The sequence below is a fragment of the Ahaetulla prasina genome, chromosome 4 (assembly GCF_028640845.1).
Source record: "Ahaetulla prasina isolate Xishuangbanna chromosome 4, ASM2864084v1, whole genome shotgun sequence".
Taxonomy (NCBI): Eukaryota; Metazoa; Chordata; class Lepidosauria; order Squamata; family Colubridae; genus Ahaetulla; species Ahaetulla prasina.
In genome coordinates, this window is record NC_080542.1 from 142,490,074 (window position 1) to 142,514,543 (window position 24,470).

At 39.2% G+C, this 24,470-nt stretch overlaps 1 protein-coding gene across 1 annotated transcript in view; it reads right to left on the bottom strand.

The window, feature by feature from the left end:
- LOC131197664 (sodium channel protein type 5 subunit alpha-like) overlaps positions 1 to 24,470 on the bottom strand; it is a 391,694-nt gene that overhangs the window by 26,513 nt on the left and 340,711 nt on the right. Inside the window, exons 22-23 of the mRNA XM_058182005.1 lie at positions 18,687 to 18,809; positions 17,438 to 17,560 (exon numbers count right to left, since the gene is read on the bottom strand). Of these exons, the coding sequence (XP_058037988.1) occupies positions 17,438 to 17,560; positions 18,687 to 18,809 (246 nt within the window). The remainder of the gene's footprint in view (positions 1 to 17,437; positions 17,561 to 18,686; positions 18,810 to 24,470) is intronic.

A 24,470-nucleotide genomic window follows, 5' to 3' on the forward strand; every position in this document is an offset into this window, starting at 1 on the left:
TGAAATGCAATTTGGATCCGAGCTCCAGGTTTTACTGATTAGGTACCTGTAAATAAATGAAATCTTGGAAGCTTGAGGGCCATTACCATCAAATCAATTCAAGGATTGAATGATATAACTCAGGATCTCCAGACTCGGCTACTTTAAGACTTGTGAACTTCAACTCCCAGAATTCCCAAGCCAGTCATGCTAGCTGGGGAACTCTGGAAGTTGAAGTCCACAAGTCTTAAAGTGGCCAAGTCTGAAGCTCCTTTGTCTAACTCATACAGCGGAAGAAGGTGTCCCTCTCTCCACTAGAGAAGAGGACAAAATTTCTGCTCGGTGGCTTGATCTGACCTGTATCATCTTTTCCCCATTTTCTGATATGGTCACAATGCATACCAGCATCAACTTTGAACATTTCTGAGACTGTTTCCCCAGTCCTTGATTTATCACTGGGACACATTGTAGTAACAGAAATTAACAGGAATTCTTCCTTGCTTTCACTGTTCAAGTTTTCATATAAATTTCATATGTCGACAAATTTCTGCTTTCCTGTATCTTTCCAGCAGGATCAATGAGCAATATAAATTATTTCATGATAATACATGCAAAGATAATACTGCACATATAGGACAGAATTATGTAAGATCTGGTCAAATGACCAAGACTGTAGATTGGAATGAGGCTAATCCACTTTGGAAAGGTTTAAGACCAAAGAAACATACATCATTCAAGGCAAGATAACACCATTGTGGTAAGAAAAGTCACATTTGCAATATTGTACTGAAGCAATGGAGATGGATATTTTAGCAGGATAAAAATTATCACCTCAGGCATGAAACATTTGATATTGTTGACATGCACTCCAACAGACAATACAATAAATTACAGACACATCACTCAAGTCTTCAGTCACCAATCTCGGGTATAAAGAAGGGAGGAGTTACGCACACAAAACAATAAAGATTCCATATACTATTCAGCAAAAGACAATACTGACTAAACAAAAAAATGTAGGGTAGAACTGCAATTGAGCTCAGCTGATCTGTTTAGCAGAATTACTTGGAGAAGTTTCTCACAATTGTTACTTTCACTGGCTTAAGGCAACCTTGCAGAGCTCAGTAACATTTCTCCTCCTCCTTGTTTTTATCAAGTGCAAATATGTCTCTTTGTTGATCTGTGTCTTTGATCTTCGTATCAGCTTTTATTTCACCTTCCTTGGATTTCTGGAATGGAAGCTAAGCTGTATTGATCTTAGGAAATAACAAGTTGTTTCAAGTATAAATTGAATTATAGGAAATGTTACCTCTTATCTAATGAGTCCCTTGTAGACTTTGGGGCAAGTCAATAATATAGTTGATTTATTTCGATGTATAATTTATTACACTTTAATCGCCTAATACTGATATTATGAAGTTCTTTTGAAAATTTCATAGATAATATTGTTTGTAAGGTTTACACTCTTTTTTCCCTCCAGGAATCAAGGTGGCATATGCAGCATTTTTGGGGCCGGTTTAGCTCTGCCTGGTAAGGCCTGTTATTAAGAACACAAAGCCTGCAATTACTGCAGGTTCGAGCCCGGCCCAAGGTTGACTCAGCCTTCCATCCTTTATAAGGTAGGTAAAATGAGGACCCAGATTGTTGGGGGGGCAATAAGTTGACTTTGTAAATATATACAAATAGAATGAGACTATTGCCCTATACATTGTAAGCCGCCCTGAGTCTTCGGAGAAGGGCGGGGTATAAATGTAAACAAAAAAAAAAATAAAAAAATTTTGCCTTCAATTTTATCTCCTCAAACAAACACAGCCTGGGTTGAACTGACGGAGTGAAAGTTAGCCATTAAGCATCTGAGATTGAAGATGGGCTTGTAGCTGGGTTACCCCGGTCCTAGAATAGCAACTTAACCACTACATCACACCGGTTTAGGAAATGAACATTGAGGACTCATTTATTGTTAATTTTTGTACTTGTATTATACAACATTTTTCCATTTGTTCAAATCAGCCTTTACCCACTGTAATGGAATGCACCGATGACCTTAAAGAAAGAGAAGATATAGGCAATCTTCAACTTACAACCGCAACTGAGCCCCAGATATGTGTTGCTAAGCGAAACATTTCTTAATTGAGTTTTGTCCCATTTTACGACCTCTCTTGCCAGTTTTGTGAAACGAATCAGTGCAGTTGTCAAGTTAGTAACACGGTTGTTAAGTGAATCAGGATTCCCCATTGACTTTCCTTGTCAGAAAGTCACACAAGGGGATCACATAACACCCCAGGACACTGCAGTTGTCATAAATATGTACTAGTTGCCAAGCATCTGAATTTTGATCATGTGACCTTGGGGATGCTGCAACAATTGTAAGTGTGAAAATGGTCATAAGTCACTTTTTTCAGTGCTGTTGTAACTTCAAACGGTCACTAAATGGACGGTTGTAAGCCAAGGACTACCTGTATGCCTAGGAAACAATTAGAGAAGGGGACAGGGAGCCCCCAGTCCTCTAAGAGCCAGAGAAAGAAACTAAGAAAAGGCTTACCCTAATGGAAAAAGTAATTAAAATTGGAGGATGGTAAGTTTGTTCCTTCAGACTTACAAGATTCTGTAGCTTTTACAATAAAGGAGATTTAAATCGCCTAGATGTTTCCTGTCTGGTTGACCTGTGTGGGCTGATACCCACTTGATAGCCAAGTAAGTAAACTGGTTCAAAACATCAACATCCTTCATTTTAAAGGTTGTAAGTTACTGTCACAGAATGGGAAGTTATCTGTTTAATAGTGGTTTGAGGAAACCAGGAGGAATTGTGTGGGACAGTTTCTCCCCAGAAACAGGAATTGTACAGTCAATAACTACAGGTAGTCCTTTTTTTTTTGTTTACATTTATATCCCGCCCTTCTCCGAAGACTCAGGGCGGCTTACAGTGTGTAAGGCAATAGTCTCATTCTATTTGTATATTTACAAAGTCAACTTATTGCCCCCCCCCCCAACAATCTGGGTCCTCATTTTACCTACCTTATAAAGGATGGAAGGCTGAGTCAACCTTGGGCCGGGCTTGAACTCAGTAATTGCAGGCTACTGTGTTCTAATAACAGGCTCTAACAGCCTGAGCTACTCCGGCCCAAGTACTCCTTGACTTACAACCATTCATTTAGTGATCGTTCAACATTACAACAGCACTGAAAAAAGTGACTTATGACTGTTTTTCACTCTTATTGCAGCATTCTTGTGGTCACATGACTCATATTTATAATGGTAGCATTGTACCAGGGTCATGTGACCACTATTTGCCACCTTCTGACCAGGAAAGTCAATGGGGAAGCCGGGTTCGCTTACCAACTTTTAATAACTTAACAAATGCAGTGATTTACTTAGCAACTCTGTCAAGAAAGGTTGCAAAATGGGACAAAACTCACTTAGCAGCTGTCTCACTTAGTAACACAAATTTTGGCTCAATAGTAGTCGTAAATCGAGCACTACCCGTATTCCCCATGGAGGCACTATACTCCATAATGTCCCCAAAGAGGCGGTGTGCTGTGGTGGAGGAAGTGTTGGACAAGGAGCAGGGAGACCCCAGTCCAAGCCAACCCGAAGCCCCGGATTTTCGCTAGGTGACTTTGAGTCACTCACGGTATCTCAGGCTGGCCTATCTCACAAGATTGCAATCATTGGGATAACATCTTATGGGAAAAACCTTGAGCTCTTGAGGAAAAGTCTAACAAACAAGATTACACTGACAGCATAGCCAATAGTGACTATAGGGAGGAAGAATGTGAATCAGGGACATGATAAGAGGGGGCTGAGATGTATGTTAATGCATTAAAACATTGGTAAGAGCCAATCATTGCATTCTACCAATATCACCTTGCCTATGGCTAAATCCAGATTATTTGTATAGAATTCTGCAGACGATGCCCACACAACAGTGTGGATGTCCTTACCAAAATCTTGCAACGCTCTCTCCAGCCATCGGAAACATACCATGGATTAAATCCGGGGTCTCTACACTTGGCAACTTTAAGACTTGTGGACTTCAACTCTCAGAATTCCTCAACGATCCATGCTTAAAATTGCCAAATTTGGTGACCCCTGGATTAAATAATAAAATATCACTTTGAATAAATAAATTCTCATTCTGTAAGACTACCTTGTCAAAGTCCCTTGCATTATTCGTAACAACGGCTGCATCTTCATCAGCAATCAGCAACCTTGTCTCATCATGAGAAAATATTGATATTAATGATAGCCTGGAGAGACTGGTTACAAGAATGGTCCAGCAGAGAAAGATTTGGTGTGTGTGTGTATGTGTCTATGTATGTATGTATGTACGTACGTATCTATCTATCTATCTATCTATCTATCTATCTATCTATCTATCTATCTATCTATCTATCTATCTATGTATATATACACATACACATATGTTATATATGTTATATATGTTATATATGTTATGTTATATATAACATATATATATGTTATATATATATGTTATATATGTTATGTTATATATAATTTTTATACCTCCCCTTTTCTTCTGAAAGCTAGCAGACATAAGACAATTTAGTTTACGTGCCTAATATCCCAGGAAAACTTTTATGAATAGGTCTGGCCTCACTGATTTTGTGGGTGCCAATTTTAATAACCAAATGAATGCACAATTGCCTGACACCCACGTAGTTATCATTTCTGAACGTTCCTTTCTTTCAACCCCCCCACTCAACATTTTACATTTCAATTGTTCCATTCATTTCTGCCTGCACTCCCTTAGGAGGGCAGCTGTTTTGTAGCTATATGGTACAAGTAGTCCTCAGTTCATTTAGTGGCCATTCAAAGTTACAACAACACTGAAAAAAGAGACTCATGACCATTTTTCACACTTACGACCATTGCAGCATCCCCATGGTCAAAATTCAGATGCTTGCCAACTGATTCATATTTATGACGGTTGCAGTGTCCCAGAGTTATGTGATCAACATTTGTGACCTTCTGACAAGCAAAGTCAACGGGGACGGGGAAGCCAGATTCACTTAACAACAGTGTTACTAACTTAACAACTGCACTGATTCATTTAACAACTGTGGCAAGAAAGGTTGTAAAATGGGGCAAAAATCAATAGCAACAAAAATTCTGGGTTTTGTGGCTATAAGTCAAGGCTACTTGTATTTCCCCCCACACACATGGTGGCTATTGTTGTTTGATTTATTGTCATTTCATTATTTCCATTTTTCATCAGCCCAGACAGCTTTTGTTACTGGGCAGAATTAAAAACTGAATAAAGAAATTTTATTAGCCAAAGTAAAATTCTGAAGAGAAACGATACCATATTAGAAAAATGATTGGGAGACAGTGATAATCAAGGTAAGGATGATGGCAGAGACACACGTATTTTGGTACTTGACAGAGTAAATTTGTCCAGTGACCATCATTATTGCAAATACACTACAAGACGTTTCAAAATTAAAAGAGGAGGTTTGCAAATGGGAGCACCATGCAGAGTTAAGGACAAATGCACAAGATACAAACATACACAATCATGCAAATAAAGGTAAAACAATAAATACTCAGGGGCATGCAGTCCGTGTCATCCTCATATCCAGAATTTCCCTGATCACTTTCCTGGGAGATCATATAACAAGGCACAAAAACTCGGAGCAAAACATTTCACACTTCTCCAGGTGAATTATTAATAGCATAATGCTCTGCTGATGTTTTTACATCTTGGCCAAATTCCCTTTTAGGACAATGAATCCAAGAACCATCAATAGCTGAAGAAACTATTATTGCGATAGAATGTGATGGATGAACTACAAAGCTAACACAGCTAATTTCTCCAGTGCCAGGGAAGACTTTCATATGGGTATTTATTTTGACTGTCCATCTGTAGTTTAATTTGGAATCAGGTACTTTTAATTGTGCTGTCCTGTAATGTAACAAGATCCAAAATAAGTATCTGTTTCTTGTGTAGTTTTCCTTTTTTGAAAGACAGCCTACCATGAGATAGCGCTTCCTCGAGAATTATAATTTTAATTTATTTATTTTTAAATCTTTTTTGAGGAGTTGAGAGAGTGGAATAAAGGAAATTTCCAGGATGTCTAGAGAAATCATCTAGATTAACTGTGATCTAGATCAATCCAGACTAATTTCTACATTCCTGTTACTGCATTGCAATGCCCTTCTTCTACGGTCTTAGTTCAGGATCCCTCACACCAAATAAATTCAGCCCATCCAAGGATAAACCCTCTGGTTAGGTCTTCTGCCAGATACAAGTAGTCCTCGATTTACAACAGTTAATTTAGTGAACAGTTCATTTAGTTACAATGGCATTGAAAAAAGTGACTTATGGTCATTTTCACACTTAAAACCATTGCAGCATTCCAATGGCTGCATGATCAAAATTCAGACATTTGGCAACTAGCTCATATTTATGATGGTTGCAGTATCCCGAGCAGTGATGGGATTCAGCCAGTTCGCACCACTTCGGGAGAACCGGTTGTTAACTTACTGAGCAGTTTGGCAAACTGGTTCTTTGAAGAAATTATTAGGGCAGAGAACCGGTTGTTAAATTACTTGAATCCCACCACTGATCCCGAGGTCATGTAATCACCTTTCGCGACCTTCTGACAAGCAAGATCAATGGGGAAGCCAGATTCATTTAACAGCCATGTTACTAACTTAATGATTATGTGATTCACTTAACAACTGTGGCAAAAAAGTTGTAAAATGAGGCAAAACTCACCAACTGTCTCGCTTAGCAACAGAAATTTTTGGCTCAATTGTGGTCGTAAGCCAAGGACTACCTTATACAAGCAGGTGAGGATATGCTAGAGCCCTGTTTTCGTTCAGTGTCTTCTTAAGATGGTTCTTATTTATTTACTTATTTAGTGTATGGCAAACCATATATGGACTTGTAATAAATATTAGACTAAAAACCATAATAAAATATGAATATATTTTAAGGTATCTTAAAGGTATATTTTAAGGTATAAGGTATCTATAATTCATATACCAACATCTAACCTAAATAAATGAATAAATACATATAAACCTAATAAATGGGTTAGGGCTTCCTGCTTTAGCAGGGGGTTGGGCTAGAAGACTTCCAAGGTCCATTGGAACCTATTAACCATTGAAGCGCAGCATCCTTTATATGAAAAAACAAACAAAACCAGATACTGGACCACAGTATTTGGCCTCAGCTTACATCTGGTGACCTTGTGATTGCAAGGTTCACATAGTGAGTCCCAGCAGATTTCGTGTGATGCGTGAATCCTATTCAGGGTTGTCCGCTGCTGGCATGGCAGTTCAAAGCCCGGCATCTTTTGCATGGTATCAATTCTATGCCTTCCTGGGTCTGGGAATTCATTTGCCTTTCAGCGGTTCTTAGTATCTTAGCCCGAGAGCTAGTTAAAATCTAGCGGGTACCTATGATGTCTTATAGAAGGGATGAAAACCTGTGTGGTCCTCCAGGCGGCCAAGAATTATAACAAACCATCATTCGGTGACTTCTAAAACCTTAAACTATCTATTCATTCTGATCAATGCCATTAAAATCAACTGCCTGGTCATTCCTCTTACCCCCAACTCCAGAACTGGAACAGCAGCTTTCTTAAATATTTTATAGATTCTGGGTCATTTTTTTCTTTTTGGCCTTCTTTGGGACTTGACCACTCAGAATGCCAAGAAAATTAAAACCAGAAGGGGCAAAGGGAGGTAGGGCAGCACACAATAGATGTATTGGGGAGAACCTCTTCACAACAGGACCCATTCTGTCTTTGCCTTAAGCTGCTGCCCCATTCAGTTCTGATGCTTCAATCAATCCACTATCACAGGCACCATTAACTTCAAAGAAGTTGTGCCGAGTTCATTAATTTCAAAACTAGGCTTTTGGTTTCATAATATGTTCCCTGAGGGTGAGCCATTGGCTATTATCATCCTTCCTGCTTGATGTATTTGTACTTCGGCATTATAGCTACTTAATCTCTCTCTCCTGGGACTTGGTTCCCTCTTACCCCAACTCCAGAACTGGAACAGCAGCTTTCTTAAATATTTTATAGATTCTGGGTCATTTTTTCTTTTGGCCTTCTTTGGGACTTGACCACTCAGAATGCCAAGAAAATTAAAACCAGAAGGGCAAAGGAGGTAGGGCAGCACACAATAGATGTATTGGGGAGAACCTCTTCACAACAGGACCCATTCTGTCTTTGCCTTAAGCTGCTGCCCCATTCAGTTCTGATGCTTCAATCAATCCACTATCACAGGCACCATTAACTTCAAAGAAGTTGTGCCGAGTTCATTAATTTCAAAACTAGGCTTTTGGTTTCATAATATGTTCCCTGAGGGTGAGCCATTGGCTATTATCATCCTTCCTGCTTGATGTATTTGTACTTCGGCATTATAGCTACTTAATCTCTCTCTCCTGGGACTTGGTTCCCTCTTACCCCCAACTCCAGAACTGGAACAGCAGCTTTCTTAAATATTTTATAGATTCTGGGTCATTTTTTCCTTTTTGGCCTTCTTTGGGACTTGACCACTCAGAATGCCAAGAAAATTAAAACCAGAAGGAGCAAAGAGAGGTAGGGCAGCACACAATAGATGTATTGGGGAGAACCTCTTCACAACAGGACCCATTCTGTCTTTGCCTTAAGCTGCTGCCCCATTCAGTTCTGATGCTTCAATCAATCCACTATCACAGGCACCATTAACTTCAAAGAAGTTGTGCCGAGTTCATTAATTTCAAAACTAGGCTTTTGGTTTCATAATATGTTCCCTGAGGGTGAGCCATTGGCTATTATCATCCTTCCTGCTTGATGTATTTGTACTTCGGCATTATAGCTACTTAATCTCTCTCTCCTGGGACTTGGTTCCCCTCTTTACCCCACCCCTGGCACATTGTAATATATAACACAGCCTGGTAATAACACTAAGCTTTAGTATATCTGAGTCATGGTTAAATGTGGCTAAATTTACTAAGAATATTCAGGAGAGGTATTGCTAATTATTCCTCATTCTAACTGAAAAGTCAAAGTCTTTCTATTCCAACTGCACTCAGCAGGGAAACATATGTGTGGGTGGGGCCTTGGTGCTCCTTGGCTTGTCTGTTTTCTTGCAGACAAGAATGCTGTTACCTAATTTGGGTAATGGAATGTCTGCAAGAAAACAACCAAGCTCAGAGAACACCAAGAACCCCTCTCGTTTCAACCCTGAGCCACAAATATTTTTCTTTATTGGTAAACGTATTTGTGGTATAGACAACTCTAGCAAGCTACCGTGTCTTTGAGCAACATGAGCCTCACGACACAACTGCACAATTGCACAATGGAATGTTGGGACATCTAACACAACTCTTTTGTGTCATCAGGCGCATTTTCCTGGCTACCCTTGTCCTCATTTCTGTGGATACTTGCGGCTTGGAAAGAGTTTACTGACTGATTTTGCAGCATTTTTATCCCATCTAGGGGTTTACTCAAACTATAGACAGGCCTCGACTTAATGACCACAATTGAGCCCAAAATTTGGGTTGCTTAAGGGGACATCTATTAAGTGAGTTTAGTGCTGTTTTATGAGCTTTCTTGCCACAATTGTTAAGTGAATTGTTGCAGCTGTTAAGTTAGCAATACAATAGTTAAGTGAATCTGGCTTCCCTACTAACTTTGCTTTCAGCCAAAAGGGAATCACAGCGCAACCATCATAAATATGAGCCAGTTGCTGAACTTCTGAATTTTGATTGCATGATCATGGGGACGCCGCAACAGTTGTAAGTGTGCAACTGTGCAAAAGTGGCTTTTTTCATTGTTAACTTTGAATAGTCACTACATGTTGTAAGTCGAGGGCTACTTGTACATTCCCATCATGGCCTGGAGCTGCGATATATGGATATTATCAGTGCGCTGATGATACCACATCTTCAACCAGCCAATGAACTCTTGTAGTGGCTTCCTATAGACATGAAATGGTAGGGGAGCCAGAAATGAACACTGTGGTACATCTCTGGATGATCTCCCTTCTTCTATTACTATCCATTGATTCAGTGTAGTATGGAAGGAGTAAAATCACTACAAGTAGGATTCCCAACTCCTAGGTGATCATCAGTGGACCAGAGACCACTAAGAGTCTAGAAGGGGCATTATCCTGACAGAGGTCAGTCACCAGTTTAAGAAGTAAGATAGGAATGTTTTGTTCCTATGTTCTAAGTTTAACCTGACATAAACCACATTTTTCACAAATAAAATGTTAAGAACTATGCCTTCAGACTGACTTTAAACTGGAGCTCAGATTGAAAGAATTAATTTAATATTGGGACTTTGTTTCTTTCTTTATCTCCTGCAAATTAAAGACTCTATCTTAACTGTTTAAGGACCCTTTGTGGTTGTCCCAAACCAAGATCTTGCTCTACTACGAATGCTGAATTTCTTCCCCTCATGATCATCTCAAGAATGACCACGAGCTACAGGTAGGCCTCGATTTTTATGACCACAATTGAGCCAAACTTTCTGTTGCTAAGGAACACATTTGTTAAATGATTCTGGATTTCCCATTGACTTTGCCTGTAAAAAAAAAAAAATCACAAAAGGCAATCATATGACCCTGGGACACTGCAACCGTCATAAATACAAGTCAGTTCCCAGGTGGCTAAATTTTGATCATGTGGCCATGGGAATGCTGCAATGGTTATTATTGTGAAAAACCATCATAAGTAACTTTTTCAGTGGTGGTGTAACTTTGAACAGTTACTAAATAAGTTGAGGACAGTCTGTATTTAAATTCACATTACTAGAAAATCCATTTGATTGATATGGATTTTCTAGTAATGTGAATTTAAATACAGACTGTCCTCAACTTATTTAGTTGATTCATTTGATTGATATGGTTGTGTCTCCTTCCGGCACACTCCAGATCTAAGTGATGTTGACTTCTTTATAAAAATCCCAGTATAAAATATTCACACTCAATACAGTCCTTCAATGCATGACTTGAGAACAGTGCTAGTGGTTGGGGGATATTTCAGCTCTTATGAGAACTCAAATGTATTCCTACATTTCTGTGTGAATATTAATATTTGAGCTTACAGGTTTTGCACCTTCATTAAAAGCTGTACATTTTAATCAGGCTTCCAACTTTTTTGAGAGATGGATTGTATTCTTGCATCCTTTTCTATTCAGACAAGCTCTTGAAGGAGAGACTTTGCTAAAAGCATTACCTAGTTTTGAACGTGTCAGGCACACAAGCTAACCTTCTCCAATTTCGCACTTTGGCACTTTCTGCACTGAAACTACAGTTCCTAGAATTCCCAATATTTCTTGTTGCCCTCTGTGGGGTATTACTGGGTAAGACAGAACTACAAAAGAAACCTTATCAATTCAGGGACTACGGGTAGTCCTTGACTTACAACCATTGGTTTAGTGACCATTCGAAGTTACAACAATACTGAAAAAAGTGACTTATGAATGTTTTTGTCCCTTATGACTGTGGTAGCATCCTCATGGTCACATGATCAAAATTCAGATGCTTGGTGACTGGCATGTATTTATGACGGTTGCAGTGTCCCAGGGTCATGTGATCCCTTTTTGTGATCTTCTGACTTGCAAAGTCAACAGGGAACCCAGATTCACTTAACAATCATATTACTAACTTAGCAACTGAGTGATTCATTTAACAGCTGAGGCAAAAAGGTCGTAAGATGGGGCAAATTCATTTAACTGACTCACTTAGCAACAGAAATTTTGGGTTCAATTGTAGTCATAAGTTGAAGACTACCTGTAGGATATGTAGAACTTAGTTCAGTTATGTTTGGAAACTAACTCTTGACTTTTAGAACAGGGGTCTTTAACCTTGGCAACTTTAAGACTTGTGGACTTCAACTCCCAGAATTCCTGAAAAATCAAATTTGAATGAATCTTATTTGAAATTGACATGATCTCATTTCTATAAGAGGCTCCACTGTAGTTCAGAGTCCTCAGTTCTACAGAACTGTCAGCAGCTGCAGAAAACCTGAAGCATCTGAAATGCACTTGGCAAATTGGGCATTGATAGATGCTTTCATCTCTATATTGATCTTTGCTCTATTCGTCTGCCTAGTCTAATGAACTGTACTTAAGACATTTGGGAAGAGGATGGTTTTCTTGAACAGCTCTCTGCTGACTTGCTCTTAACCCTGTGCAGTTGTAAGGCTGTTTAATAATGCCCTGTATTAATACCTCGCTTATCTCTTTGAGTGACTGAACTGATCTCACGTCCCAAGGAGGCAAGCAGGAAGATTTTGAATTTTCCTGAACTCAGCTGGTCAAATGAATTGAGGGAAGAAAAAGAGGAAGGGAAAACAGGAAAGGTTCAGGAAGGAAAGATAGAAGAAAAAAAGCAAAATTCAGTGATCAGTGCAACAGTGGAATTGAGGGATGCAGTGTAAAAAAATACGTCTCCTATGTTAGCTGTACACGGAGGTCAAAATATTTGACCTGCTTTCTTTCTTCTTCTTCTTCTTTAACCCTTGAACTGAACAGGGACCGGACAGTCTTTTAAACAGAGGCCTGTCCTTTGAGCGTTGAACAAATAGGAGGCTACAGGTAGTCCTCGACGTACAACAGCTCATTGAATGACCGTTCGAAGTTATAACAGCCCTGAAAAAAAGTGACTTAGGACCGTTTTTCACATTTATGACCATTGCAGCATCTCCATAGTTATGTAATCAAAATTCACATGTTTTGCAACTGACTCATATTTATGACGGTTGCAGTGTCCTGGGGTCACCTTTTGTGACCTTCCGACAAGCAAAGTCAATGGGGAAGCCATATTCACTTAACCCATGTTATTGACTCAACAACTGCGGTGATTCACTTAACAACTGTGGCAAGAAAGGTTGCAAAATGAGGCAACCCTCACTTAACAAATGTCTCATTTAGTAACAGAAATTTTGGGCTCAATTGTGGTTGTTCATTGCGGGCTGTCAATATTATCTGGCATAGATATTTTTTTGGTTCCTTCTGTCCAGCAAACAATTTTGAAGAGATGGTAGATGTGAGAATAAGTAACAACAACTTGATTGAGGCTGATCATTGCTTCCATCGACGTTTTCTGACAGTTTTCTTGGCCTGCTAGGGAAATACAGTTTGAGATAATCAACTGCAAATTTATCCTTCTACAGTATTTTTTGCCTCTCTGGGTTGCATTTATCTGGAAAGTCAAGCAGAAGGAATTTTGCATAGATTGGTTTCTTATAAAGGAATTATAAGTGGAATTCTCCATTTAATAAAATTATTTGACTCAGTTGAAAATTGTGCTTAAGCCACTGAAATAATTAATACCTAGCCACGAATAGTTCATTTCCTCTCAGCTGTTTGGATTGGAGTCTTTGGCTAATTTTTTAAGAAAAGAGAAGTGTGCACTTAAAAGAAAGAGCAATAAGACCAAATACAGTATATCAATTAAGGAATTCAACCATGCTTTTAACTACAAATAATACATTTTGCTCCTTTGGTTTTTATGCAAGCAGACTGCACTACTTATTCTTCAATTAGGGAGAAGACTAAACATACCAATATGGCACCATCATACACAAACAAGAGTTATCCAGCACAGACATACATGCACACCTATGCACACACGCACACACACACAAATGCCATGTTCACAAATAAAGTGAAATAGTAACCAAGCATACAAATGAAAATCTCTCCAATTGCAAAAGTACCTTGTAACAGACTTGGGCTGCAAACAGAAACCCTCTTTCAGAGTCTTGCAAAGTTTTACAAATCCTCAGTTATCAGAAAATAATTTGGCACATTTGTGAGCATGGTTAAAAAAAAAGAGTGAGCAAGCAAAAGACATAGCAACATTTACTTATTGCAAACGCGCCTTTTCTTTTTTAGTATTTCCCCCCTTTTTGATCACATACTTAGCAAACAGAAATCTGTATTTCATTCTGCAAACGCAAACATTGAATTTTTCTTTTCTTTTTTATGTTTGCAGCTCCTCTATATACGTGCACCAAGCTCAGAACCCTTCAAAACAGCCGTAGCTTGAAATACTGCAAACGGAAATTAGAAAATGGAAAGAGCGGAAATCTCGGTTGATGCTACCCTCCTCCCCCCGCCCCCTTTTAAAAACAGGTTTGTTGACACCTTGTGCGGTGCACACCCGATCTCCGTAACAAATGTCACAACCAAAGAATGTCAATGAACAATTGTCCAAGTGCATGCATGCATACATGACCTATGCAATGATATGGCTACATATGCAATGAAATAGGAAATACAAATGGCGGCAGCAGAAAAAAGATGGAAAGCCGAACAAGGCATGACTAATCCAGGCCCCACTTAACCAGGATTCATCCAAAGGGAAAGATTGGCAGCCCTCTGTCTTTTACAGCTCATAAAAATGGGAAATGACCAGTATTAGAGTTTAAATTCATCGGGATTAGCTCTTGTAACGTCAGCCTTCCTCAGAGGTGGGAAACAATGGCCTCTTTGTGGACTTCAACTCCCAGAATTGCTAGGAATGGCTGGCATAAAAGGGCCATCATCCTTCCCCACCCGTGCTCTACCTGAATCTTTTTTTTTTTATTGTTCCAAGCTGTTGAGAACATTTATTTATTTTATTTATTTATTTTGTCACAATGGTATATATACTGTCACAACAGTATAAATAACTATACAATATATAAGCTTTTCAGGTGTCTTAGATTTCAGGTCCCATCATCTTCTTCCCTGTTCTGAATGATGGGAGGTGAGGCTATCAGGGTTAAGAGGTTTTAAGATAGTAGCATAATAAACGCTGGAGGAGTTTGCAAAAGAGATGGAAAGAAATGGAGGGCATTGGATGAAGTGACAAAACGCTGCCATGTTTTAATGCAATTTCGTCAGTCTGGTGTCAGTGACTGGTTTGCAGAGGCTTACAGGTGAATTTGTGAAGGAAAGTTTACAAAACCTCGTGGTCAATTCCTATTTCTTAAAAATCATAAGGAATTGTAGAATAATAGGATTATTCTATAATTATCCATAGAATTATAGGTAATCAAAAAGGGCTATTTGGGCCATCTTGTTAATATCTTTGCTTAGTTGTCTATGGTGATTCTCAGTTATTCAGGTCCTAGTTGTCTCAAAGGTGCTTTTTTTCCAAAAAGCCAACTGAATTTTTTTTTCTACTGTTCCTCAAATAAAAGCCAGCCCAGTTGCCTTTTCGGGGGAAAAAAAGCACCTTTAAAATAGATACTTAAATATTTAATCTGTCGGCATTACCTAAGTGTTGCTGATGCCAAAGCGCTAGCCTGCCAATATTCATACATAGATTATAATTGTTCTATATCAGGGGTGTGAAACTCAAGGCCTGTGGTCTGGACGCGGCCCACGGGGTGCTTAAATGTGGCCCACGGAGCCGGCCTGGAAATAGTAAAGGATGGGCCCGTGGTGTCTCTGCTAGCAGACGGCCCCTCGTGCCCCATCTTGGCTGGCAAAGTGCTGCAGGAGGCCATCCAGGCCAAAAACAGGACACAGGGGGCTGTCCGCAGCCATCCCATGCCCTGTTTTAGCTGGCAGGGTGCTGCAGGAAGCATCCATCCTGTCTCTCCCCCAACCACCACCCCCCACCCCAGCTGGCCCGCAAAGGAGAACAACAATGCTGATCCGGCCCTCGAAGAAATCCAGTTTGACACTCCTGCTCTATATGCTTTGACATGGGTTCCAAAGTATTTGGAGACCAAAATTCAAAATATATACACACTATTTTGTTTCAGAACTATTTTCTGCATATATATTTCAGGGGATGGGTTTCTTTTAAATCAGTGAAGTAGCGGCAACTTGTTTTATGGGTTTTCACTGAAGACGGTGGCTTCCTGCTGTAACAAAATTTAACCATGAGCAACAGATAGAGAAAGACTGATCATGAATCAGCCTTGCTATTTAGTATTTGTGTTCAGATAGTCAAGTATTAATCTGCTTTATCACTGGATAAAGAAAGACTCAATAATATTCTAGTCCATATCAGGAGTGTAATATCATTGGAATGACTCTCCGCTCATGTTCCTCCTTTAATTCGGAGAATTTGGAGCCTTGAAGGGTGAAGGCCACACATCAGATAGCAGCCAAGGAACAGGATATTCCCAGTGGTGGCTCTCCAGGTCTTGGAAGTCTTTCCCCCAAAAAGCCTCTACCAAGTGTCTGTTCTATTATATTCCTGGAGTCAGACAAAAATGTATTTATTCTTCAACTTTTCAATCTATTTATATAGTCACATTTTATGATGTACAGATAGTCCTCGACTTAGAACCTTTCATTTAGTGACCATTCGAAGTTATAAAGGCACTGAAAAAAGTGACTTATGAGTTATGACCATTTTTCATATTTGTGACCATTGTAGCATCCCCATGGTCACATGATCAGAATTTGGGTGTTAGGAAACTGGCATGTATTTATGACAGTTGCACTGTCCTGAAGTCATGTGATAACTATTTATAACATTCCCAGATGGCTTCTGACAAGCAATGTCAAGAGGAAACAGTCAGATTCTCTTAATGACCACATGATTCAGTTAACAATTGCAATGATTTGCTGAACAACTGTGACAAAAAAAGTTTGTAAAATGGGGCAAAACTTACTTAACAACCACCATGTGTAGCAACAGAAATTTTGGGTTCAGTTGCGGTCATAAGTCAAGGACTACCTGTAGTCAGATTTTATGATGTAACGAAGCCTTTTACCTCAGCTCATTTCAGTATTTTCCACCTTGAGTTGTTTATCTGTTGTGTGTTTTTAATCGTAGTTTTTATTTTCAGGTTTTTTACTGGGACACTTATGGGATTATAAGCCAATTTATAAACCAACAATGCTGGCATTGTGTTGTAAATGTTGTACCTTGATGAACGTATCTTTTCTTTTATGTACACTGAGAGCATATGCACCAAGACAAATTCCTTGTGTGTCCAATCACACTTGGCCAATAAAATTCTATTCTATTCTATTCTATTCTATTCTATTTGGGGGAAAACATTTCAAAGGGAAACACAAAATTTTAAAAAGGAAAATTAAGAGACATGGGAGCTGATTGGAAGTTGTCCTAATTGAGGTCTGGTTGTCAACCAGATGACAGGTTCTCTGTAAACAAGACATGAACTGGGATTAGCTCAGAATGAAATCCACCAAGGACGGGATCAGTCCAAACCAAATATAATTCAACAAGCAAGCAGCCTAAATTTTTAGCAGCAGCAGCAGCAGCAGGAAGAGGAGGAGGAGGAGGAGGAGAAGAGGAGGAAAGAGGAGGAGGAGGAAAAAGAGAACTCCACTGGAGGGTACAGGATCAGCGCCAATCATTTCACATAAAGCCTGGCATGAAAAATGAGAACAGAAAGACCACAAACACACAAATGATGGGATGGAGGAAGGGCCTCACAGCATGCTGCAGGATGCTCATGGACAGAGAGGCTCTGCTGATGGGTCTTGTAGTAGTTGTTTTGAAATTGAAGTCTTACCCTCATCCCTTCAAATCGTGAGAGTGCTCTTAAAGGCCTCAGAGCTCTGAGGGTCCTAAGGGATTTAATGGGACCCATTTCGGAGTATCCAAGAGAACTAGCTATGAGGCTTATTAGTGAGACCTGAAGGGAGACACAAAACGAAGAAGTCCAAACTATTAGCAAAAGTCCTACCATTCGGCTTCTCTTCTCTGGATTTGCACCTGTAAAGATAAACCTGGTTAATTGATTGAGGAAGCAAGAACCTAAATTGGAGGGAAATGCACCATTAACTCATGGGGGAGGGGGAAGCCGCTGCTACAGAAATATTTTTTTCCAGGACACAGAGCTATTGATTTCCAATGCAAAATGAAACCTAAGAATTAAGAACTGTCAAAAGTGATAGGATGATATCGATCTGGCTGCAGTTCCCATTTTCCCCTCTAGATGACCACATTGAGCTCCAAAGAATGTCAACATTTGATCAAAAGTGAGAGAGGAGAAATCAGAGAGACAATCAGTTCTGAAGCACAAAATTAGTTTTTCTCCGACTGAAAAGAAATAGTAGCGGCACAGTACTATCCTCATTTTGCAAAGACTATAATTTTGTACTTTCAAGATGAATGGCTTGTATATTATAAAGGATCTATCTATCTATCTATCTATCTATCTATCTATCTATCTATCTATCTATCTATCTATCTATCATCTATTTCCATCCTATATTTTTCTTTCTCTCTCTCTTTCTCTCTCCTATCTCTCTCTCTCTCACTCATTCTCTCTCCATCCATCCATCATATTTATTTATTTGTCTCTTTTTTCTTTCTCCTCTCTCTTTCTATCCATCTTTCTTTCTCTCTTCTCTCTCTCCCTCTCCCTTCTTCTTTCCCTCTCTCTCTTCCTCTTCCTCTCCTCTTTCTCCCCTTATCTATCTATCCATCCTAACTATCATCTATCCTCACACATAGACATGCACCCTCATACATTACACCCCCATACACACTCACGCATCACAAACACACACACACCCTTCACGCCCACAGCGCTTGCAACATTGCGGTTGCCATAGAAGTTAGCCTGCCTGGAAGACCCTTTCCCTGAAAAATTATACAATTTGTGCTGACTGGAAAATGAAGCTGCCATGTTTGTTGTTCCCTGCAAAAGAGAGAGAGAGAAAGAGAGAGAGAGAGAGAGAGAAAGAGAGAGAGAGAAGGTGATTGTTATTTTAGAGGAACACACTGCATAGACATGGAAAGGTTTCAACCCTTACCCTTATGCTCTCAAACCGGGACAAGGCTCGGAGGGGCCTCAAGGCCCTGAGTGTTCGCAGTGATTTCATAGCAGCGAGGTGGTCATAACCGAGAATTGTAGCTATCTGGCAAATAACTGAAATCTGTGCAGATTGAATGGAATTTGAAATTATTGTTCAAGATAAGCAACAATAAGATTTTTAAAAGAAAGAAAGGGGGGGAAAAAAGACAGGGTGAAAAATAGTGACTTAGGGAAAGATTCTGATAACCAGGATAGATTTCAATAATTTCAAAACAGCATGAATGTGGATTGTGAGTGAAGGTAGGTTATGTTTGAAATAAATATTGAATTATACTTGTAGGAAAGTCATTTCTCCTCAGCTTGCTTTTAGAAAACAAAGGAGGGAGAGAGGAAGGAAGGAAGGAAGGAAGGAAGGAAGGAAGGAAGGAAGGAAGGAAGGAAGGAAGGGTAAGTTGCGTGGCAGAATTAAGTTGGGGAGAAGGTTCCAGCTGGGATTTTTTAAAAATTGAAAAATGGAGTTATTGATGAAAAAAGAGAGGGGGATAAAACAATTCTGAACAAAATGGGGAGGGGGAAGGAGAATCCGAAGAGCATAGTGATCAAAAGAAGACGTCATAATCTCGAACAACTGTCTTGAAATTACATCGCATGATTCCCAGCCATACCTAATAGGTGGCTACTAGCTATTCTTCTACTTTGCAATCTGGAACGGTGGGCTATGGAAATGAATTGGTGGTAGGGAATTTTAGTTCAACATCCAACTCTCGGCTGGGCAATTTCACAATTGCTATCACAGTAAGCAGAGCGGCATTTTCCCCCTTCCTTTTCCTAGAAGTCATCTAGACCAGTGGTTCTCAACCTGTGGCTCACAGACCCTGGGAGGTGGGGGGGCACAATGTCATCATCACGTTTGGTACTTTCTAGTAGTTTAAATCTTGACTTAAGTCTTGGTCCGTGGCCATGGTTCAAGGCTACAAATGGTATTTAAAAGTAGTCCACGGTGAAGAAAAGGTTGAGAACCACTGATCTAGTCCACTCCTATCTCAGTGCAGGGATCTACTAAACTACCAACAGGTAACCATCCAGATTGTTTGAAAACTGAATCATGCCTGGTTTCCAGCAAGCAGAGCCTCCCTTGGTCTAGAGAGACCATTCCTCTGCTTAACGGCTGTTTACCATCTGGAAGATCTCCCTATTCTTCAGCCTGAAGCTTCCCCCCCCCCTTTATATCTCACCTTTTAGTCTTTGTCTTCAATTGCAACAGGTGACAAGTTTGCCCTCTCTTTCATAATGTTGCATGACAGTTAGGAGAACCCGGCCCTTTATTTCCATAACTCCCACACTTGCCACATTTGGGATAGTTGAATGGAGGGAAACCAGGCATGAATGACAGCAAGCATTGTTAGAGCACTGGGAGAAAAAACTAAGCCTGCTTGATCAAGAAGGTTTTGTGAAAGCACCTGGTATTATATACTCCTACAGAGACAGCCGTACGTTATATCTATTGCAGAATCGCTGAAATATATTGGAAGAAAATGGATGCTGGAAAGTTATTACAGGGAGAAGTTTGGGAAAGGAAGGAAGGAAGGAAGGAAGGAAGGAAGGAAGGAAGGAAGGAAGGAAGGAAGGAAGGAAGGAAGGAGGGAGGGAGGGAGGGAGGGGGGGAGAATGGGAAAAAGAAGGGAGGGAGAGAGGAAGGGAGCAAGGGAAAGAGAGGGAGGGACAATGGAGAGAGAAAGGAAGGAAGGAAGGAAGGAAGGAAGGAAGGAAGGAAGGAAGGAAGGAAGGAAGGAGAATGGGAAAAAGAAGGGAGGGAGGAAGGGAGAAAGGGAAAGAGAGAGGAAGGTACAGAGGAGAGAGGGAGGAAGGAAGGAAAGCAGGAAGGGAGGAAAGAAGGAAGGAAGGTTAAACTAGCATGTTGAAATTCATTAGTATGTTCTCCAGTTCCACCAATGAATTTATTACTAGCTCATTTATCTATTTTCAGCTTTGTTTAATGAATAAGTTTTCTTTGCCTGCATTAGCAACATAAAAGAAGGCAGGCAATTATTTCTTTTCAGCACAACATATGGAAAAGTTTGCTACTCAAGATTGGTGAGTCAGTTCCTTTGCCAGTACCTTGTATATTTGCCATCCTTGTATTTAAAACTTGGGGAAGGGTCATAGTCCAGTTAACCGGCTGGGATGGGGTGGGGGATTCAAATGATGAAGTGCAAAGGAGAAAGTAGAAGGAATGTTCACCTACCCTTATTTGCATAAACCTTGATCAATTTTTTTAAAAATAATGTAAATTGCCTTATACCACACTGTTCATTTAACATGGGAATTCCCACCTTTTTTGGTTCAGTGGACACATTTAAAATTTTGAAAATGTTTCATAGACATGCATACAAATCAGCTACAATAAAGGTCAGTCATAAAACATCAAAGCAAAATTGGTCAGATTATCCCCTGACATTTCTTCTACCTGGAAAAGACCTCACTGGGGCACCTACAGGTTCTCTATGACTTTTGGGGGGCTTTTACTCCCCTTTCTAAGCAAAACACCAACTGTAGCATTGATTTTTATTTAAATTCCTAAATTTCCATGTCTTTAGGTATTCTTGGAAATAAAGATCATGTCTAGGACTGGTGCGTTGCTTTGTAGTACTTCTTTCCCCTTCCTCTTCCTATTTAAAAATGGGTGAACACCCTGCAAAATGTAATAATGAATAATAAAGCTAAGCTGATTGCTCATATACTGATCAATTTGGTGAACCCTAATAAGATTCTCTTTTGGTATACTCTATTGGTATCATTATTATGATTATTATTAGTTTGTTATTTTGTATGTTCACTGAGAGCTCACGCACCAGAGACAAATTCCTTGGGTGTCTAATCACATTTGGCCAAATAAAGTATTCTATTCCCTTCCCTTCCCTTTCATTACATTCATTTAGTGACTGTTCGAAGTTACGATGTCACTGAAAAAAATGATTTATGATAGTTTTTCACACTTACAACTGTTGCAGCATCCCCATGGTCACTTGATCAAAATTTGGTTGCTTGGTAACTGGCTTATATTTATGTCAGTTGCAATGTCCCAGGGTCATGTGATCCCTTTTTGTGACCTTCTAACAAGCAAAGTCAATGGGGAAGCCAGATTCACTTAACAACCGTGTTACTAACTTAACAATTTCAGTAAACAACTATAGTAACAAAGGTCATAAAATGGGGGAAATCCACTTAACAATTGTCTCGCTTAGCAATTGAAATTTTAGGTTCAATTGTGGTTGAAAGTTGAGAACCACATTCTATTCTATCCTATTCTATTCCAGTTCATTCCATTCCAGTCCAGTCCATATTTTATCTATTTCATTCCAAGCTTCTATAAAACATTAGGATCCTGAAGAATAGATTGAATCAGTTTGTTAAAACCTTGTTAACAAGACTTGCTGTAGTGTTTTTTTTTCTTTCTTTCTTTTTTGGACTCAAGTCCTTTTTGGACGAAGAAGATGGTACTTCAAAATGCAGCGGTCATGTTACTGCCCACTGACAGATTTCTACTATATTTATTCTAAGAATTCATTATAAAGGATTGCATTATCGGGAAGGCCTTGAAAAACAAAGAGATTTTTCATGGGTCAAAACAACCTATCTACATCTACCGATTTTGAAAGGATTTCATTTCTCCTTGATAAATTATGTTTCTAAGAGAAATTTAAACAACACAAGTCTTGCGTTGTGGGTTTGATTCAACGTGACCTGAGATTATTATTATTATTTTTTTAAAGAAATGGGCAGATTTCAAAACGCATATTGACTGTCTTGAGCAAGTAGAGAAAAATGAATATTTGTGCTTTTGAATGAGACTTTCATCCACCCACTTCCCCTTTGACTGACTCAACACAAATTGTTAAGACTGACTTCTTTTGGTGAATTTATTTGATCCTTTCTCTTCCTCTGAATGTCATACTCATAATCTCCTCTTGCTGAAATGTCTTTTTATGAAAGTCTCTATAGAACAGATCTTCTAGATCACCAAAATGGAGCTGGGAGTTTTAGCTCTTTTCTTAAGGATGGAAGGTCCCCTATACTTAGAGAACTTGTTTTATAATACTGGAGAAACCAATGAGTTTAGTCTACTGAGAAATAAAATTAGTTGTTCAAGATGGACAAGGTCATTAATTAAGTATAACATTCCTCTCTGACTCCAACTCTGTTATTCTTTTATTCTTCCTTGGCTTCGGTATCTGATTACATTTTCTTTCTGACCTAAACTTAGTTAAGTGGCAATGTTACACTTCGACATTAAGAGACAAAAAAATTAGGTGGCAACTGTTTTTTCTAGCACATTCATTGTGAAAAAAAAGATTGGCGGCCAAACATAGATTAGTATAATGGTTGACCATAGAAATATAAAGTCCCTAGAATTAAAAAAATGTTATTGAAGCTATTAAATCCAATGCTTTGCTTAGTTCAGCAACCATAATTAACTATCCCCAAAAATTGTTTATCCAGTCTTCCTTTGAATACATGAAGGAGAGCCCACCCACTTTGATGGTTAATTATCACTATCCAATCACTGTTTCATATACTGCAGATAGTCCTCGACTTACAACCATTCGTTTAATGATTATTCAAAGTTACGACTTACAAACATTCGTTTAATGACTATTCAAAGCATTAAAAAGAGTGACTTATGACTGTTCTTCACATTTACGACCACTGCAGCATCCCCATAGTCATGTGATCTAATTTCAAATACTTGGCAACTGACTCATGTTTATGAAAGTTGCACTGCCTGAGGGTCATTTGATCCCCCTTTGAAAAGCAAAGTCAATGGGGAACCCAGATTCACTTTATTACTGTGTTACTAACTTAAAAAGCACAGTGACTCACTTAAGAACTATGGCAAGAAAGATTGCAAAACGGGGTAAAATTCTCAGTTAGCAACAGAAATTCTGGGCTGAATTGTGGTCATAGGTCAAGGACTACCTTATTTCATGTTCCTTCATATCCATATTTATATTTCTATTAAGGGAGCACCAAGAACACTGTTAATCACTTTATATGCAAGAGCAAGTCACTTTTATATAAGCAAAAAGCAATCCCCATTCCCTTCTAGCACTGATGATGTTACCTAGCTGGGTAATGAAATGTCTGGAAGAAAACAACTAAGTTCAGAGAACACCTAGGACTCCACTTGTTCCACTAACCAAAGTTTTCCTTCCTGTTCTTTGACTTTTCTTTTCTTCTCTATAAACCCGTCTTCAAATGTGTGTCTAGAAGTGGTCACAGAGTTTAATGTTGAGGTTGTTCAGGCCAAGGGAAATGGTTTCTTCTTGTGACTTAGAAATTATATACATGATTATGAGGCCTAAAATTGCAATTGCCTTTTTTGTAGCTGCATTACCCCGCTGACTTATATTCAGCTTCTAATTGGCTCTTATTCCAAGACCTTTTACACAAATATTGTTAAAAAGCCAGCAACCCTTCTTATACAAGTCCATTTCATTTCTATTTCTAAGCCAAGGACTTTACAATTGATAAATGTGATTCTGTAATTTCCAGTCCATTTCTTTAACTTATCAAGATCACTTTGAATTATGTCATATGTCCTAGACATTGCTGGCTGTTAAAGCCACTCAACAGTAGGAAGCATAATTTGGATGGTTAAGTTCGAGGTGACAGGTTGCATAATTCCTATTTCTCCTAGGCACAGCACTAGGAAGCCATCCAATCCTTATGCAACACTCATTAGTTCCCTATTTATTTCTGAAGCTGTTTTTTTACTTTAGCA